Below are 20,591 nucleotides of genomic sequence, written 5' to 3'. Positions count from 1 at the left end.
GGCTAACAAATGCTACACCTTCCAGGTGCTTTGTCTCCTGGGTCCCCACAGGAAATATGAAATAGATTCCAATTAAATTGAATTTCTTTCTCACATGTAGTTTGTGCTTTAAACTCGCTACAAGAATATCTGAAAACATTTGAGCCCTGAGCAACTAGTCTTTGCACTACCCCTTCTAGGACCCTGAGGATACATATCAGAAGAAATGTAAGTGTAATCCTCATTACTGACATTTATGTTTACACTCCTAAAATGCTACAATGGTAAACAAGAACTATCTAGAAGTGCTTTTGCTTCTGCCGGCCACTTCAGTCCTTCTCTTCTTCTTTTGAGAGATGGGGGAGGGGGGGGGGGGGCTAAACAATACAGCTTCATTATTTAAAATTAAAAAACTGGTATATTTTAAACAATTGTTTGTTATATTTAATTATATAACTCTTCATTGTTCTTTTAAGTTTACCCTTGCAATCTCTCCACTTTTGCACAAACGAAACTTGGGATACATTTTCTAACATGGTATGTTAGGCCTTCTGGTTTCTGAGTGGCACCCATAGCAAATATGTGTTGAATCTTAATATGTAAAGATTCCATAATTTCCTTACAAAACAGTTCTTCAGGTTGAATATTCCACTTGCAAGACTTGGGATAGGATGGCTGGAGCACTAGGCTCAAATGTTTGGATGGAAAAGAGTGACAGAGTACAATTGCAACATTTTAGCATATATCTTCTTACCTGTACTACATTCTGACGCACAATGTTCCATCTAATTCTGCTGCTCATTGGATACTTATCCTGGTATATTAGAGTGGGAGCAAACAGAAAATACAAATAACAGGAAAAGTCAGGACAAGGTGCATCCTCATCCATATTCTTTGGTGGGGTATTGACTTCCCACTCTCTGTCAATACCATTGATCTCATCTGCAAGATATAAAGACATGCTAAGATTATAATCAGAACAAATCTTACATTGGGGGTAGATAGAGATTGATAGCAGGCTACAAGGTGCACTTGAAGAGGTGACCAGTCAGTGACATGGATATATACAACCAATGTATGCTGCTGCAGAAGAATGCTGCACTGTCATCCCCTCCTCAACATGGACATATACAACCAATGTAGAATTTGAAGCTGCTGCAGAAGAATGCCGCACTCTCAACCCCTCCTCAACATGGACATATACAACCAATGTAGAATTTGAAGCTGCTGCAGAAGAATGCAGCACTCTCAACCCCTCCTCAACATGGACATATACAACCAATGTAGAATTTGAAGCTGCTGCAGAAGAATGCCGCACTCTCAACCCCTCCTCAACATGGACATATACAACCAATGTAGAATTTGAAGCTGCTGCAGAAGAATGCTGCACTCTCATCCCCTCCCCAACATGGACATATACAACCAATGTAGAATTTGAAGCTGCTGCAGAAGAATGCCGCACTCTCAACCCCTCCTCAACATGGACATATACAACCAATGTAGAATTTGAAGCTGCTGCAGAAGAATGCAGCACTCTCAACCCCTCCTCAACATGGACATATACAACCAATGTAGAATTTGAAGCTGCTGCAGAAGAATGCCGCACTCTCAACCCCTCCTCAACACAGGTTGAAAACCATAGTGACCTGTGCAACCTTGTGGAGTAAGCTATTAAATATGTATTTGGTTGCCTTAATGCAGGTATTACATCTTATGGAGCAGTTACCCAACTACAATTTTCACCAATGCTATAGTTGGATAAGTTATTTAACTTGACAATTTGGGAGAGAGCCAAAACTGGTCAACCAGAAACTTTGAATTTAAATTCAATAGGAAAATTCACTTTTGGTGTGTCGCACAACTAAATGAAGTTTATGAATTTAAAACAAAACATTGCACAAAATGTGTTTTTTTTGACAAAAATTAGCTCCATACACTATGTGGTTTCTACATATGACCATCTGTTAATTGTTCAAAACTCCTTTTGCCTTAGGTGTGTTACAAAAATCTGTGTTTATATGATTTTTTGCTCTGAATGTGGGAGATTATAATTATTAATATTTGCTTCAGGTTGCTAAATAAAGTCAGGGTTTAGTTTTCTAAATACCCTTTTAACATGCATGTTATTGGCAACTAAGATAGATACTTTTGCTATCTGAATAAAAAAGTGGTTTGGAAAATTTGGGGGTCATAATGTACCATGAAAGTCACATCAGTTCCACTTCACACACTGTATATAGTGTATGGCTACATGTCTATACGAAATGAAGACTTAGTAGAACCTTTTCCAGAGGAATGATAGCCACCAAAACTTGGTTCATTAATGTCAAATTGAACATGTCACATTTCATATTTCTCCTGTCCATGGGTAACCATGTGGCCATGCAGTTTAAAGTTGTTTTGAAGTTAAAACATGTGTGATTTTATACTGTCTCACCAAATATCAGCTTAACTTTACCCCAGATTAGTATTTTTTTAAAAACTTTAAATGTCATGTTATAGTAGCTGTAAGTAGACTAAAATGCAACATATTGTTTGTTCCTTTTATTGTTCCCTTCTTATTTTGTCAACAGCATTTCCCTCTTTTTCAAAGTACAGTACTAATCATTTTCCCAATTACTACAGTGAATACTGTACCATTGTTGGAGATAACTTTAGTTAAACTGTGTCTAACTTTCATACATAATTATTAAATTCAAGTTTTAATACTAACCAAATTTAATCTACACAATACTTGTGAACTTTTTCCAAGCTTTGCCATGTTTTACACAAATTGTTGTAAACCACTCACAACCTCTGAAACTGTCATTCACATTGCTTGCCAACACACTTGCTTCTAATACCCTTAAAACATAATCCTCTAGGACAACTTTAGGTAGACTACCATAATCTCCGCAACCTACCCTGTTGTGCAATAACCTTAGGCCTGTACAATGAAGTTTGGGCTTACTTACAACAACAAGCAGTGACATTGTAATAGTAGTTAGGCTGTATCTTGCAGATTCATTTTTCACTTATATAACATATGTGTGGGGTAAAATAGTCTATTGGTCTATTTGCTATGGACAAATCCAATCAAGCTTTTCCTTTACTTGCCCTTTTCTTAATGCAGGCGTCACACTGTCGCGAAGTTGACACCAGATGGCCATACGAATATGGAATTTTGAATTTCGCACGAAGATGGCCCCGAACTTGGTCAACAGCCAATCAACAGCCGAAGCAAGTACGATGCCTACAGAAGGTCACACGATGGCACCCGAACCACACACGAAGGCAACACGAAGATATGCATTTCTATTTAAGTAGTTTACCCGCAGGACACACGAATGCCACACGAATGCCACACGATGGTTACACGACGACGTATTGATAAGTACATTGTCCAATGCTAGAAAGGCAAATAGCAAGAAATGACAAAGTGAAATAAAATAATGCTTTGTTATTGTAAGAGGAGGTGCTGGGCCTGTAAGAAGTGCTCATCATGTTCTCTGAGGTACATCAAAAGAAGCAATGCTGCTGCTTTCTTTTTCCTGGTTGTCTCATCACCAAAGTATGCCATTCTGCAGGAACTGAATTGTGGTTAGTTGTGATTGTGATTGTAGCTTTGGGAGTTACACACGCCTCTACTCTGTAGAGTTGCTTAGGACTGTCTGTGGAAGAATCTTTGAGGCTGGCCTTTATATGTCCACGTTACCATGACACCTGGGAAACGCTTGAGGTTCACAAATTCGGCTGTCTTCGCTGACACCGTGGTCCCATCTCGATGTCATCGTATTATAATACGATGGTTACTCGACGGCATTGCGAGGGCTTCACGTATTCGTGTTACCTTCATAAGACAATCGGGCAGCTTCTTGTTTCCTTCGTATTGTCTTCGTGAGGCGAAAATGCCCGATGGCACCGATGATCACACGAATTAAAAACGAAGATGACACGATTTGATAAGATGCCCTCACGATGGCCTTACGAAGGGCAAAATGAACACACGAATTCAACACGAAAATGAACCTTCGCAAGGTCTTCGGGCAATTTTTTGGCATGCCAAAGATTTTGCCACCACTCACGAAGTTGCTGCCGGAGCCTGAAAAACTCCACCGGCGGTCATACGATGGCTTAAGATGCCCTCACGAATGGCCCGATGTTTTTACGATCAGAGCCGAATTTGAACATTTTCTTTATCGTGTGTCCATCTGATGTCAACTTCGGGACAGTGTGACCGCCAGCATAAAGGCCATTCTGACAGTTAAAGAATATGTGATGGGTGCAAGATTCCAAAACATAATTAGTATAGACAGTGTGCTGTGTAATTGCCAGTTGTGTACAATGATAAGATCAGTGATCAAGTTTTTCAGGTTTGGCATGAGGATCTTACTCAATTCCAGTCATTTTTTTGTAATCATCAAAAGAGATCATATTAGATTGAATAGAAATAAATTATTGTACTATTTAAGCGACTGGTTGAAGGAGACTTAAATAGGCTGTGCTTTAAAGTGACTTAATAACTTTCCTGTATTTGTTATGGTTTACTTGAAGTTAAGATTTCCGAATTTCTTGATAGAAATAATTACAGACCTACTGTAAATATGGGTTTTCCACTGGAAAATAGGAAAAGTGGCATGTATGAGCTCATATCTTAGAACCACCTAGGTAACTTACTTGTGGGAAAGATTCTCCTTTAGTAGTCATATGTGAAACATTTACCTTTGTCAGGGTTGGAGACAGTCATATGTCCTTTCAACCATCATTAGTGTCACTACAGATACTATGTACTGAAGACGATACTCAATGACATTTAAAGCACATTTTTCATGGTGTCACAGTATAAACATGTGTAGCACTTCACAGTACACTCACCATTCACCTTGTGCTTCCATGCCGAAGCTCTTGGTATAACCACCCTAAGGAATGCATGCATCTTCATTATAAGCCGCACCTGCTCCATCAACACTATGGATGAAGATAACACAGGCAGGTCATGATATATGACAAAAACCGGAGGATAGATAAGAAAAGCCAAGACACCAGCAATGTATAGCACCAACCAAGCCACATTTGGTATCTTCCATGGCCCTACTGTAGAACTTGGATGATGAGCCCATATGGAAAGGGTACTAAAGAATGCAGCAGTAGCCCACAGCATCATCTGGCACCAGATATAAAGCACCAAGGGAACCTTCCCAATGGTCCAAAATGCAAGTTCAAAGGTAACTCCAACACTGGGGGAAAATTCAAATATATATTTGATCTTATTAAATAATTAATAATGGCTTTCAGTAATGTAAGTATATAACATGAATGGCCTTCAAAAAAACCCAGACAAAACAAATGACAAACAAAGAAGAGGGTAAACAATCTTGACCCTTCATGAATAACTTGATTATGGGCTACATAATAGCATGTATAAAATTCATGGTCTTCATACATGAACATTAAACAAAAGAGCATACATTGTCATTATATTCCTTGAGCTTTGACCACATGCAGCCAGCATTGTAACCATTTATTTTGTTAAACTTAACTTAGCAAAAACTCACTTTTGCATTGTTCAATCTTTGACCTCTGACCGTTAACTCTGAAGGTCTTCATGACACAAGGCTGTATCACAGGGCACCTATCTACAAGTGCTTTAAGTCATACGATTGACCTTTGACCTTAGCTACCATGGTAACCACATATTCTAATACTAATCATTTCCATTATATATGTGAAGCATTCAAGTCTATTGAAGGCTTCCCTCTGGTGTTACGGTATGTCCAAAAAATTACACTTTTGCTTAATTTGATTATTGGCCTCTGAACTTTTGTTCTGAAGGTCTGTAGGGAAATGGACCAAGCAGTTGTGGGGGACAAAAAATTGAGACTAATACCAACCCCCCTCCCCCACAGGCAGACAAATGGACAGCTTTTTACCCCATCCCTTCCCAGTTATGAACTTCTGGTGACCCTTGGTCACCCTACTATGGATGAAAACCATTGCTATGACTAAAATGAACAACTGGCTAGAATGTCATGCTCATGAGCGATGAGATAAAAGTCCTGACAGAAATCAAAGTGAGGTGTTCAATATTCTAATGGGGCCTAAAGGAGTAGCAACATACAACATGTACAGAAGTTCTATCTAATAGTTAATACTCACTTTCTAAAATTCAAAAGATGCATGAGAGCTGAATTCAAGATGATAACAAACAAGACTGCAACAAAAATGTTGTTGAGTGTTCGGATATTCTTATTCTGAAGTAAGTCACTGTGAAGGATCAGACAAGAAAGATTACAAGATATTAAATTGTATCATACCAAGTAAATAGTGTATTCAAAACAATTTTGAATTACAAAGATTATCAAGCTTATATTTATGTCGGAACAAACTTTGGTATTACCAGAACTTGACCAAAACATGGGAAAAGAAAATGCTTGTTGCTGATATACAACATGCATGTCAGGTTCATGAACAGTACTAATAGATATCAGAGCATACAATAATTGTGGAGAGGGATAAGAAAGGTGAATTGGACAAAGAGTACTGAATAATAAATGCATTCAGCTAATGCATAAAGACACATCAACATTCTGGCTGTCCTGCCGAGCAGACAGATCAATATTTTAGATACTGTAAATATGTTTAAAGGTAGAAGAGTCACAAAACTTAGTTTTCAATTCTAGCAGGATTATCTTCAGTACTGTATTTCCTAAAAATTCTCTAAAGATCAAATTTTCAGACCTAACTAATTCACCTACAGGCATTTACATGCATACAGGCATATTGGTACAGTTTGTGAACATTTGTGTTGCTCTTTGGTGTAATAATTATCATTTAGTAATGGTTAGCACTATTCATACACTTAGCCCCTTAGGGGATGATTCAGGCACTGTTTCTTTTTACATTATTTACACGTATGATGACAGATCTTCCTAAGAAGGGTTCTCACTAATCAAATTAGATGATGACACCGCCATGATAGGCTTGATTTAATAGTAGTAATGACAATGCATATATAGCCAGCTACAATCTTTTATAAATTATTGTGAATATATTAAACACTAAAACTTATGCACTGATCCAGACGTGTTTACATTTGAGTCATATTCTGATCCTTCCCCCGCTATGCACCGGATGTTAGTATTAAAAAAAAACAGATTTCAAATGTGTCATGTGCAGCCACAGGTGTGATCCGGACGTCAGGATCCTAATGTCGACATCAATCCAGATCCAGTGTAAAAACACCCTTTGTCATACATAATAATATATCAACACAATTAGTATTATGACAATAAACCTGTGAATGTTGGCAGCCATTTGTTACGGATATTTCTATAGTATAGTACCTGTCATATGCAAATAAAGCATTTACATGAGTATGTTTTACTAAATTACTTGAGAACTGAAAATTGTCTTCCTCTGCTGGCTATGTAGGTCTGAAAAGTGTGTGTTGTTTGTCTTCTGAAGGCTATTAGTTTTGATCAAATGATTGTAATAATGTTGTGAGAATGACTTGATGAAATGTGAAAATGCTTCATTTATGAAATTTAATGCACACACAAAGGAAGAAGGAATAGAAGCTAACAAAAGAGGCCTTTAACAACATGCTTCAACTTTGCAGCTAGAAGCAGGAGGTTTACAAAAGGAACAGCAACATGTGGCCAGAAGATAAACATAAGAAATGGCCAATGTGGAAGAGATGAGAGGTAGAAATTCTCTAACAAGGAAGATAAACTTGAGAAGGGAAACAGAAAAGGAACGAAAGAACTACAGTATAACTATCACATACACATGACCCATACACAATATACAGTACTGTACGGGAAAGCTAGCGTCAGACATAACTAGTCTACTACCCATGTCCCCAATATGTGAAACAAAACGGGCAAGGGCTATCCCAACACCCTCTTAAAACCTTCCCAAATGAAAAGGATACTTATCTTGCTGCCCTTGATAGATTCTCAGAACATTTACCTTATTCCAATTAGTTAATTAATTAACCCTCAAAAACACACTTCCGAACAAATTAGAGATAGGATTAATTCCACACACAAAATGGTCATCTAAACACTTTAGTTGGTAGAATGAGAAGGGAGAAGTCTGGATATAGAGGGAGTACAGTGTTAAATGCTTACCAGTTGGTTCTTGGCATGGTAGAATGAGAAGGGAGAAGTCTGGATATAGAGGGAGTACAGTGTTAAATGCTTACCAGTTGGTTCTTGGCATGGTAGAATGAGAAGGGAGAAGTCTGGATATAGAGGGAGCACAGTGTTAAATGCTTACCAGTTGGTTCTTGGCATGGTAGAATGAGAAGGGAGAAGTCTGGATATAGAGGGAGCACAGTGTTAAATGCTTACCAGTTGGTTCTTGGCATGGTAGAATGAGAAGGGAGAAGTCTGGATATAGAGGGAGTACAGTGTTAAATGCTTACCAGTTGGTTCTTGGCATGGTAGAATGAGAAGGGAGAAGTCTGGATATAGAGGGAGTACAGTGTTAAATGCTTACCAGTTGGTTCTTGGCATGGTAGAATGAGAAGGGAGAAGTCTGGATATAGAGGGAGTACAGTGTTAAATGCTTACCAGTTGGTTCTTGGCATGGTAGAATGAGAAGGGAGAAGTCTGGATATAGAGGGAGTACAGTGTTAAATGCTTACCAGTTGGTTCTTGGCATGGTAGAATGAGAAGGGAGAAGTCTGGATATAGAGGGAGCACAGTGTTAAATGCTTACCAGTTGGTTCTTGGCATGGTAGAATGAGAAGGGAGAAGTCTGGATATAGAGGGAGCACAGTGTTAAATGCTTACCAGTTGGTTCTTGGCATGGTAGAATGAGAAGGGAGAAGTCTGGATATAGAGGGAGTACAGTGTTAAATGCTTACCAGTTGGTTCTTGGCATGGTAGAATGAGAAGGAAGAAGTCTGGATATAGAGGGAGTACAGTGTTAAATGCTTACCAGTTGGTTCTTGGCATGGTAGAATGAGAAGGGAGAAGTCTGGATATAGAGGGAGTACAGTGTTAAATGCTTACCAGTTGGTTCTTGGCATGGTAGAATGAGAAGGGAGAAGTCTGGATATAGAGGGAGTACAGTGTTAAATGCTTACCAGTTGGTTCTTGGCATGGTAGAATGAGAAGGGAGAAGTCTGGATATAGAGGGAGTACAGTGTTAAATGCTTACCAGTTGGTTCTTGGCATGGTAGAATGAGAAGGGAGAAGTCTGGATATAGAGGGAGTACAGTGTTAAATGCTTACCAGTTGGTTCTTGGCATGGTAGAATGAGAAGGGAGAAGTCTGGATATAGAGGGAGTACAGTGTTAAATGCTTACCAGTTGGTTCTTGGCATGGTAGAATGAGAGTAGTGAGATTGTGGGGAGACATGCAGGTAAGCAAGGAGCAAAGTAAATCATTAATGTACTACCTAATTCTGAAGTACGGTTTTGGGTGCTTATTGCAAAATAACCGTATTCTGAGGAATGTAAAACATGGTCAGAACAGTTAATACTCCATACAATATTGTTCAAATGTGCCAAACTTGTGAGTAGAAAGCTGGAGTTTTGAGTGACTATAACCAAGTATTGAAATATAAACAATCTTAGATTGTATTTGTAATTAACTAAGTTGTTACAGAAATAAGTTACTTGAGAATTCCTAGCCGTGGAGCCATCTTGAATATGAAGTCAACTGCTTCCATGCTCCTTTAAAGACCAACTATGGAGACTTTTCTATGAACATAAAATCCCACCATTTTTCATGTATGTAATCCTTAACTGACTCCAATTACATTGCTGTAATTAACTTTACCAATTTCGGACGTTAAATAAGTGAAATATGGGACGAAAAGTCAGCTTCTATTTCAGACATTCCTGAAACATTCCTAAGACATCAGGTGACCATGTGACGTCAACGTTTGTATACCTCACTCACTTTTAGTGTGTAAAGTCGTATACTTGAGCTGCCAAAAACATCAACGATATTACTCCTTTTTCCTCAAAATGTCACAATTCTGTGTTGTTGGAGGTTGCAGTTATACCTCATCCAACAAAAGCATCAGCTTTTTTAGATTTCCGAGTAAAAGAACCGACGTAAAACGCCGCAGACTTTGGATCAATTTTTTGAGATCCACGCGGAAAGATTTTTCAGCACCCGGAGTATCTCATGCCCATGAGTCCACATGCATGACCCTGCTTCTGTGTATGCTCCAATGTCTCATTCTGTGAAAATGATATACTGTCGATAGCTGTGTCGTATATATACCGTGCCAAGGGTATAGCATTGTTAGTACATGTACGGTAGTTAGTTACAACTCTCGCCGGCGTTGGCTCACAGCATGTGTAAATAGCCATGTTAGGATTTATCTATTTCATTTGTTGTATTCCAGTATCGTGAGTTCGTGATACATGTGTAATATTGTCCGTTCTGTTTATTCCGACATCTGCATGGTCCAAGGAGTTGGATAAAAACGGTAGTATGTAGCGATCGGACGTTTTATTTCGTTAGTGACTGTCTTGTGATTGTGGGATGTTAGTACTGGTCAAGGCCTGTTTCAACTAGACCTAACTCTATGGAATTACACAGACTCACGGTAGTTTTTCGCCCAGGATTGAACAAGAAACGTGGATTAGGATATTCACTGCTAAATTTGTTTATTGACAGGATACTTTTTCTGTGTTTGTATACTTTTGGATATTAAAACGAGTAAGTACTATGTAAGTATATTGTACCGTACGGACCTATTGACGCTACGCTATATGTAAAAGATGCCTCCATTTGAGTGGAAATTTTGCTAATAAAATAAGCAATTTAACTAAAATTTCTGCTTATAATTGTCTTAAAACTTGTTGTTAACCTTCATGTGTTCTTGTTTTAAGCTAACAGCTTTTCAAACGCTCGAAATTGGAAGTCAAAAACAGTACAATTGTTCGCTACCTGTGTACAAACAGTGCCTATATCAGCGTTTGATTTTCGCAGTATACAAACTTTGACGTCACACGGTGACCAGAGGCTCCTTTGGGTCAATCTCTGTTTTCAGACATTCCAGAGGTTCATGTCACGTGACTACTCAAAATGTCCATTTTCGTGGTCGTTTTTGATGGGTTATAGTAGGTTTTCGAAGATTATTTTTTACACATGTTGATTATGGGTATGTAAACTCCTAAATTAATGGAAAATCTCAACAACGAAAAAAGCCTCCATATTTGGTCTTTAAGTTAAGAGTTATGACTTGGTAATAATTGTAATAATAATAATAATCAAGACACTGTACATTCAGTGATTGTCAGTATACAGTATTTCCAGTTCCTTTACCAAGATAAGTACAGTACTACCAGCTGCAAACCCCAACTGTATATTATCCCTCATAATGATCACACATCAGCGGGTACATGATAGAATTGCATAGACATTAGACAGGGACTCATACAGCTCTGCAGTACACATCAACTATTTAATACATAGGTGGAAGTATAGAGGAAAGCAAACTGAAGACATTATAATGCACTATCACTTACTATACACACGAACAAATAATTCCTGAAAGTGATTTACTAGAGGTACAGTATAATGCACTATCACTTACTATACACATGAACAAATAATTCCTGAAAGTGATTTACTAGAGGTATAATCTATCATTGGTCCAATGAGCTTCCTGTTTCATATCCTATATGATTCTTCCTGAAGTCATCCTACAGAACCAAGGTATTCATATGAAAGTGGTATTAAATGAATGATGTAATTTGTACATATACTAAATACACTGTACAGTAGTTTTAATCATTCATTTAATACTACCTACATATTAATACCTTGGTGCCCTTTTGGTTCAGCTGTGGTATATACATGTATTGTACATCCTGAAGTCATCTTACACAACCAAAGTATTCATATGTAGATGGTATTAAATGATTGATTAATACTACAGTGTATTAAGTATATCTTTTGTTTCAGCTGTGGTATACATGTATTGTACATCCTGAAGTCATCTTACACAACCAAGGTATTCATATGTAGATGGTATTAAATGATTGATTAATACTACAGTGTATTAAGTATATCTTTTGTTTCAGCTGTGGTATACATGTATTGTACATCCTGAAGTCATCTTACACAACCAAGGTATTCATATGTAGATGGTATTAAATGATTGATTAATACTACAGTGTATTTAGTATATACCTTTTGTTTCAGCTGTGGTATACATGTATTGTACATCCTGAAGTCATCTTACACAACCAAGGTATTCATATGTAGATGGTATTAAATGAATGATTAATACTACAGTGTATTAAGTATATCTTTTGTTTCAGCTGTGGTATACATGTATTGTACATCCTGAAGTCATCTTACACAACCAAGGTATTCATATGTAGATGGTATTAAATGAATGATTAATACTACAGTGTATTAAGTATATCTTTTGTTTCAGCTGTGGTATACATGTATTGTACATCCTGAAGTCATCTTACACAACCAAGGTATTCATATGTAGATGGTATTAAATGAATGACTAATACTACAGTGTATTTAGTATATACCTTTTGTTTCAGCTGTGGTATACATGTATTGTACATCCTGAAGTCATCTTACACAACCAAGGTATTCATATGTAGATGGTATTAAATGAATGATTAATACTACAGTGTATTAAGTATATCTTTTGTTTCAGCTGTGGTATACATGTATTGTACATCCTGAAGTCATCTTACACAACCAAGGTATTCATATGTAGATGGTATTAAATGAATGATTAATACTACAGTGTATTAAGTATATCTTTTGTTTCAGCTGTGGTATACATGTATTGTACATCCTGAAGTCATCTTACACAACCAAGGTATTCATATGTAGATGGTATTAAATGAATGACTAATACTACAGTGTATTTAGTATATACCTTTTGTTTCAGCTGTGGTATACATGTATTGTACATCCTGAAGTCATCTTACACAACCAAGGTATTCATATGTAGATGGTATTAAATGAATGATTAATACTACAGTGTATTAAGTATATCTTTTGTTTCAGCTGTGGTATACATGTATTGTACATCCTGAAGTCATCTTACACAACCAAGGTATTCATATGTAGGTGGTATTAAATGAATGACTAATACTACAGTGTATTTAGTATATATCTTTTGTTTCAGCTGTGGTATACATGTATTGTACATCCTGAAGTCATCTTACACAACCAAGGTATTCATATGTAGATGGTATTAAATGAATGACTAATACTACAGTGTATTTAGTATATATCTTTTGTTTCAGCTGTGGTATACATGTATTGTACATCCTGAAGTCATCTTACACAACCAAAGTATTCATATGTAGATGGTATTAAATGATTAATTATACTACAGTGTATTAAGTATATCTTTTGTTTCAGCTGTGGTATACATGTATTGTACATCCTGAAGTCATCTTACACAACCAAGGTATTCATATGTAGATGGTATTAAATGAATGACTAATACTACAGTGTATTTAGTATATACCTTTTGTTTCAGCTGTGGTATACATGTATTGTACATCCTGAAGTCATCTTACACAACCAAGGTATTCATATGTAGATGGTATTAAATGATTGATTAATACTACAGTGTATTTAGTATATACCTTTTGTTTCAGCTGTGGTATACATGTATTGTACATCCTGAAGTCATCTTACACAACCAAGGTATTCATATGTAGATGGTATTAAATGATTGATTAATACTACAGTGTATATACCTTTTGTTTCAGCTGTGGTATACATGTATTGTACATCCTGAAGTCATCTTACACAACCAAGGTATTCATATGTAGGTGGTATTAAATGAATGACTAATACTACAGTGTATTAAGTATATCTTTTGGTTCAGCTGTGGTATATACATGTATTGTACATCCTGAAGTCATCTTACACAACCAAGGTATTCATATGTAGGTGGTATTAAATGATTGATTAATACTACAGTGTATTAAGTATATCTTTTGGTTCAGCTGTGGTATATACATGTATTGTACATCCTGAAGTCATCTTACACAACCAAGGTATTCATATGTAGGTGGTATTAAATGATTGATTAATACTACAGTGTATTAAGTATATATACCTTTTGTTTCAGCTGTGGTATACATGTACTGTACATCCTGAAGTCATTCTACACAACCAATCTTTGGAGAAATGTCCAAGACGTTTGTATCAGACAGATCTTCAGGCATGTAAATTACAGTTGGCAGGCACATTCGTGGTAAGCTGAAACAGAAACTGAGGCATGTACAGTTTGCACTCGAGAAAAAGAGTATAACAAACGACTTGGCCAATACTAATCCTGACCCTGAGATACTGTAAAGTACAAATGCTTGGGAGATCACATGACTGGAGACCTCACTTCTGCATTGACACAGGGCGGGCACACTGTACTACTAAATACCTGATTGATTGTATAAAACTATCCAAACTTTTCATGCTTGCATAATGCTCTTTATTCTTTATTTCAAATTTGATACCTAATTCAAGGCATTTCCTCTGACATGTTTAAAGTGAGATCAATAATAGTGTTCAGTCTTCTATATATATATAGCAGCTTCATCTATTTTTTCAAAGCTAAGCCTTAACATGCCACATGCTTTTAAAGTTAAATATCATTTTGATTTGTATGTAAAACACTTCAACAAAGTTAAACTGTGGAAAAAATTCCATTGTAGTGGTACAGTAAGTTAGGAGGCCTAGTCAAACATGAGCATCAAACTACTATCTAAATATATAGTGGGTTAATTGCATCCTGTTTGACAGTGGAACAATCTACTTTCAGTTTGAACACTGCATGAAGATCATAACACAATTTAATACTTGGATGAAATGTATTACACAGGCATTTATGATAAACAAAGGACCAGAAAGCAAACAGGCTTTAAAACTTAAAAGGGAAGTCCCAGAGGAATTTTTTTTTGAAAGATGAAAAAGGAACACATTTTAAGCATGCTGGTGATTCCTACATACGATTCCAACATGTATGGCATTCTTGAGTAATGGATTGTGCCAAACTGTAAGTGAACTACAAGCAAGCAAGTAATGTCATCAGGCTTGGGGTAATAGTAATCAGTAATCGTAATCGATTACAATCGATTACATTTTTTGAAGTAATCGAAATCGTAATCGATTACTTTTGTGAAAATTACAAAGTAATCGTAATCGATTACAAGGGCAAAGTAATCGTAATCGTATTACATTTATGATTACAGTGAAATTTGAATGAGAAGGGCAAAATTAGTAGAAATGATTAAAACTAATTCTTACTATTGGCTTTTAGTGTGACCAAAGAAGTGTTCCTGCTTCTACAATTCTCTAGCACAATAAACTTATACTAAGAAGTACTGGGGATTTGATCCCCATATTCAAGGATTTTTTATCACCTGAATTATTCTGTTCAATGCTGCCTCTCAGCCTTCACAATCCTTTTGCATACACAACTGGTTGACATTAGTTGACATGGTGTGCTGATTATAGAAAATTATTTCATTAGTATATTAAACACTTAACAAACAATAACAGTCAGGCTGACAAAATACACCCTTTAAATTCATTTAAGACTAAAGTAAGTAAATTTGATAAATAATTCCATTTGCCATGTTCAGTGGGCCACAAGGCTCAGGTGTAGCAGCTATTGAAAGCACATTGCTATTTATGTCAGTCTATTGTTATTTGAATACAGAAATACTGCAAAACGCATTGGCAGCTAGCATAAAAATTCTTGTGAAAACATCACGGACGGGACATTTCAATGTCCATTAGTAAAACGTTAATTGTACTCATCTCATGTTGTGGGGAAAAAAGTTATTCAGAAATTTGCCTACATTCCATTGTCCAATAACCCATCCAACTTTGCACCATTTACACCTCTTTAATTAATGTAATTAACCTTGTTGCTGAAAAAATCACTGCAAATTAAGTATTTTGGTGGATCAGAATTTGCTTTACCAGAGTTGACCCCTTTTGATGAAAATAATTTACTTTTACTTTGGCCCAAGGGCGGCGGAACCGGGGGGGGCACAGGGGGCACGTGCCCCCCCACTTTTCCTCAGGTTAAAAATGTGCCCTTTTTCTACATAAAAATTGAGGTGTCTCAAGCTAGCAATTAGAGGCCAGGGAACCAGAATGAACACTCGGGAAGGGCCGTTTCCGGCCATCTGAGGGGTTTGTAAAACCAAACAATTTCTTGAACGCTCTGCGCCAACCGATGGTGGCGCTCCGCTCAGATAGTCGTGCATACAACTTTGCAAATCCTGGCTACGCCCCTGACTTTTAATGAATTTCTGTGGGTCAAACTCAAAGCTACTGTATTTCGAATGGAAAAATTGGTTAAGATATTAACAAGAAATAATCTCTAATTCGGAAGATTCCTACATTAGCAACTAGCATGATTTCACCTCAATTTGTCTTAAAAGAAAACTTGTTCCTTGTTTCCCAATTTGCACATTGGATATTGCAGTGCTATATGCATATTTTCCTTGGGGGGGGGGGGCCTTGATAGAGTGATGTGTATACGCAAATAAGATAATACAATAAGAGTTATAAAGGGTACTAAATATAAGGCTGTATCAGTCCAATCGAATTTCTGCAAAGTGCCCTTTGATGTCGGTGCCCCCCCCCCCCCAGATTAAAAGTGCTTCCGCCGCCCTTGCTTTGGCCTTCCATGTCCCATGTACTGTGGAATGCCCCATTTCAAAGCTGTTTAGTTTTATTTTGGTGTTATAATGTAAAAGAGTTTTTAGTTTTGCTGCTATGCAGAAATTATTAGTTTACAAAATATAGTGTTGCATGAAAATCTTCATTTGTTTTACTTTAGTATTTGTCTGTTTACTCTTTGTCTGTTTAAATTGTATTTTTTACTGGACTTATGGGTTACACATCTTAAACGTGTTAAGGCATAAATGTGTAATGCCTGGTAGGAATTGTAGCTATACTTCCACAATTTTGTCCGTATATACTGTAAATGCCCTTCCTTTGCCCTATTTCATTGCCCTATTTTCCGGCAGAGAGTTATATTAAACAGATAGGCAGAGGATTGTGCAAGTAACCACAATGTAATCGTGATTGTAATCACGATTACATTACAATGTAATCGTAATCGATTACTTCAACTTTAGGCTGTAATCGTAATGGTAATCATACATTCTCAAGTAATCGTAATCGTAATCGATTACATTCAGATGTAATCGCCCCAAGCCTGTATGTCATACAGTAGTTGCACAAAATGTTTTGTTTTACTTTGTTTGTCCTAAATAATGTTTAGAGTTTGACCTTCGGTGATTGGATTACATTGGGGTTCAACATTACCTAAGGGAAGGGAAGTTAAAGGAGACAGTCGTTAACGAAATCAATCAGCATTGATCCATACGACAGAGACAACTGTCATAAACAACACCACCCAAAAAGCTGAGAATAATGTGATTCAATTTGGGACCATCACAGATTGAATGTTGAAGAATGAAGACTTGACCAAGTATAAATTTGACATCAATGAACCACATGTGATTTATTTTTTGTTTTTCTTTATAGACTAAGATATTTATTTTCTGTAATGGAGATGGTTTTTGCATATCGATGGTATTTGTTGAGTGTCAAAATATGAAAAGATGAACAGAAATGGTTTCAGATCCTAGTGAAACTATGACATTACAGAAATTAAGATGACAGCTCTGCCCAGACAAAACGTTTATAGTAGGATACAGTATCTCCTTAATGAACATGATTGTTCTTAGCTGTTTGGGGCAAATTGTTCATCACAAAGATCTCTGAAATATAAAGCAAATATTATGGTTTGTTTTTGTGTCCCCTTTATCAATATAATGACAGTAGTGAATTAATATTGACTCTAAAGTTGAAAATTGTAAAAAAAAGTCAAACAAATTTGTTAGTGTGTGCTTTCAGGTCTGTTTGTTTCAAGTTCACTTCTGCTGCAAATGTGTCAACTTCATGTTGTTATCTTGAAAACAGCACACAGAAATTGAATGCAAATTTCACAAGGATGCTAAGAATATGTTCCTCATATATCTGGAGTATCCTCCTAACACAACATTGCCACTTGTGCTAAATGTTTGAACTGCAAATGACCTTTGACTTCCAGTGATGACCCATTCATACTAGTATTCAACAAGGTGAACATTGTAAACACATTAGTGCTGATAGTTGTAATTATCAATTATTCCCCAGTAGTTGCAATTACACTTTGGAAGTTTGATTAATCACACTCAAAACCTAAGTTGTGATTACATGACTACAAGCTAGCACTACACATAATCTGCTTTTGAAAAATAGCCTTTAACCTATCAAAAACAACACTAAAGCAGTTTGTCAGCAAATATAGCAAAAGTATACAGGTTCTCACAATGCTACACTACTGTACAGTAGCACTGTGTTGTGTTAAAGATTGATAAGCACCTTCTCTGGTATGAATGCGTTTCACTTGTCAGTAATATGCTTGTTCTGCAGTGCAACATTCAGTTCTAGCAGTGTTTAATCACTGCGCATAATTGCAAATTCGTAACTTATTAACCTTTTACAACTGCCAAAGTATTCTCATTTCTTCAAACATGTTTACAATTACTTCATGAATGGCCTGGTTCACATTTATCGGATGTCTGATAGAGTGTGTCGATTGCGATGTAGTTTCATTTCAATGTGCAAACAATGTGCAAAATATGTGCCTGCTATTGCCTCTAGCCTAGATTGTTGAATGTCCTTCTACAGAAAAATCTTGCATACCAGAATGCAAAAATGCATTGTGGTTTGGATGATGTAACATGAGCAGTTTTCTTCATGAATCTGACGTAATGTATGGTGAGTGTGTACATGTTTACAAGGGTTTCACAATTTGACATCTGATGACCGCCAATTTGACCTTTGACCTCCACATAAAACAATAGGCTTCTTTAACTCAATGTGGTACTTCTACACATTAAATAAGAGGTCAGCCCAAGCTTCCAGTAGTGAGATATCCTGATAACAAAGTTTTCACAATTTGACCACTGGTGACCCCAAAATCTCCCAAATTTTACCCTCCACCAAAACGATATGCTCCTTTTAAACAATGTGGTACTTCTACACACAAACTATGAGGTTTGCCTATGATTCCCATCTTAAGATATCGTATTTACAAGGTTTTCACAATTTGACACCTGGTGACCTTTGGCTTCGACCACAAACAATATGCTTCTTGTACTTAATGTGGTACTTCTACATATCAAATATGATATTGGTCTGACCTTCCCTTCTTGAGATGTTGTGTTTACAAGGTTTTCACAATTTGACCCCTGGTGACCCCAAATGACTTTTACCCTCCACCAAAAACAAAAGGCTTCTTCTACTTAATGTGGTACTTCTACACACTAACCAAGAAGTTGGTCAGACCTTCCCTTCCTGACATAATGTGTTTACAAGGTTTCCCAATTTGACCTCTGGTGACCACAAATGACCTTCAAACTCCACCGAAAATAATAGGCTTTTTGTACTCAATGTGGTACTTCTAAACACTAAATATGCAAATGGTCAGACCTTCCCTTCTTGAGATATCGTGTTTACAAGCTGGGCATCACAAACGCACTCACACACACCCACATAAGCCATCATGAATGCAAAGGTTACGATTATCATCGAAACCAAAAATATTTATTTGTAAGTCTGATATTATTGACATGTTCCCAACATTTTTCATCATTGAAAGACTTTCTCTACTGCAAATTGTGTATAGGTACACATCAAGCTGCCTTTAATGAACATTTCAAATTATTGATTCACAAAGTTAACAATTCAAAACCTCAGGTGCTAAACTTATGTCCACTTCAGTGGAGCACTAATAAGAAGTTTCAATACTCTGAGTCTGTGCGTCTTGTTTTGTTTCTTTGCCTGCTTAGCTGCCACTTTTGTTAAATCATTTTTTCTCAAGGACATGTGCCAGAAATACGGTATGTGGGGTAGTTTTTTTTGTGACAAGAAAATATACATAACTTCCTCAAGTGACACGAATGCCAACTATGCAAATTTAGGAAAAGGCTCTTCAATACCATACTGGTTTGCCTAAGACTGGGAGTGATTTACGTAGCACCCATGGAGGATGGATCAACAGCTACTACATATACTGGTATCTGTAATTTTATGATACCATTTATTTCATGTTTCATTTGTCATCAAACAAAGAAATGAAATCAACATGGATTAATTCTTTAAAACAGGGCCTAACTAAGCCCAGAGCATGTCTCTATTGCTGCTGGTAGTACTGGCACACACACACAAATGTAGCATGTAATGTAGCTTATGAACAGGTCACTAAGGTCACATAGGCCTAGGCTATTGCCTAGCCTCATATCCCTTCTTGTATTTTGTACACGTAACCAAGCGAGTTGGCATTTGTAAGTTTCCAGCTATTTAGCATCTGCATGGCAATCGATTTAGTAGCACCTAGTCTTATAACTCTTTGAAAATTTGGAATAAAGTATTTCATTTGATTATATGTTGCTTGTTTTACTTTATTTTGATGCATGTATGGTGAGGCCTTCTTTTAGGATGGAAAATCATGTCAAGTACAGGGTTACATGTGTTCTCAAACCTTTGTAGTGTGTGGGTTTGCAACTATGCCCTACCAAGCACATTGCTCCAGGCATA

The 20,591-nt window shown here is 36.8% G+C and overlaps 1 protein-coding gene across 1 annotated transcript in view; it reads right to left on the bottom strand.

Annotated features, from left to right (window-relative positions):
• LOC139958949 (sterol O-acyltransferase 1-like) overlaps positions 1-20,591 on the bottom strand; it is a 47,510-nt gene that overhangs the window by 9,025 nt on the left and 17,894 nt on the right. Inside the window, exons 4-6 of the mRNA XM_071956406.1 lie at positions 6,115-6,222; positions 4,834-5,195; positions 734-921 (exon numbers count right to left, since the gene is read on the bottom strand). Of these exons, the coding sequence (XP_071812507.1) occupies positions 734-921; positions 4,834-5,195; positions 6,115-6,222 (658 nt within the window). The remainder of the gene's footprint in view (positions 1-733; positions 922-4,833; positions 5,196-6,114; positions 6,223-20,591) is intronic.

Source organism: Apostichopus japonicus, chromosome 18 (genome assembly GCF_037975245.1).
Source record: "Apostichopus japonicus isolate 1M-3 chromosome 18, ASM3797524v1, whole genome shotgun sequence".
NCBI lineage: Eukaryota > Metazoa > Echinodermata > Holothuroidea > Aspidochirotida > Stichopodidae > Apostichopus > Apostichopus japonicus.
The sequence above is the reverse complement of the archived record's forward strand: the minus strand, read 5'-3'. Positions and strand labels throughout refer to the sequence as shown.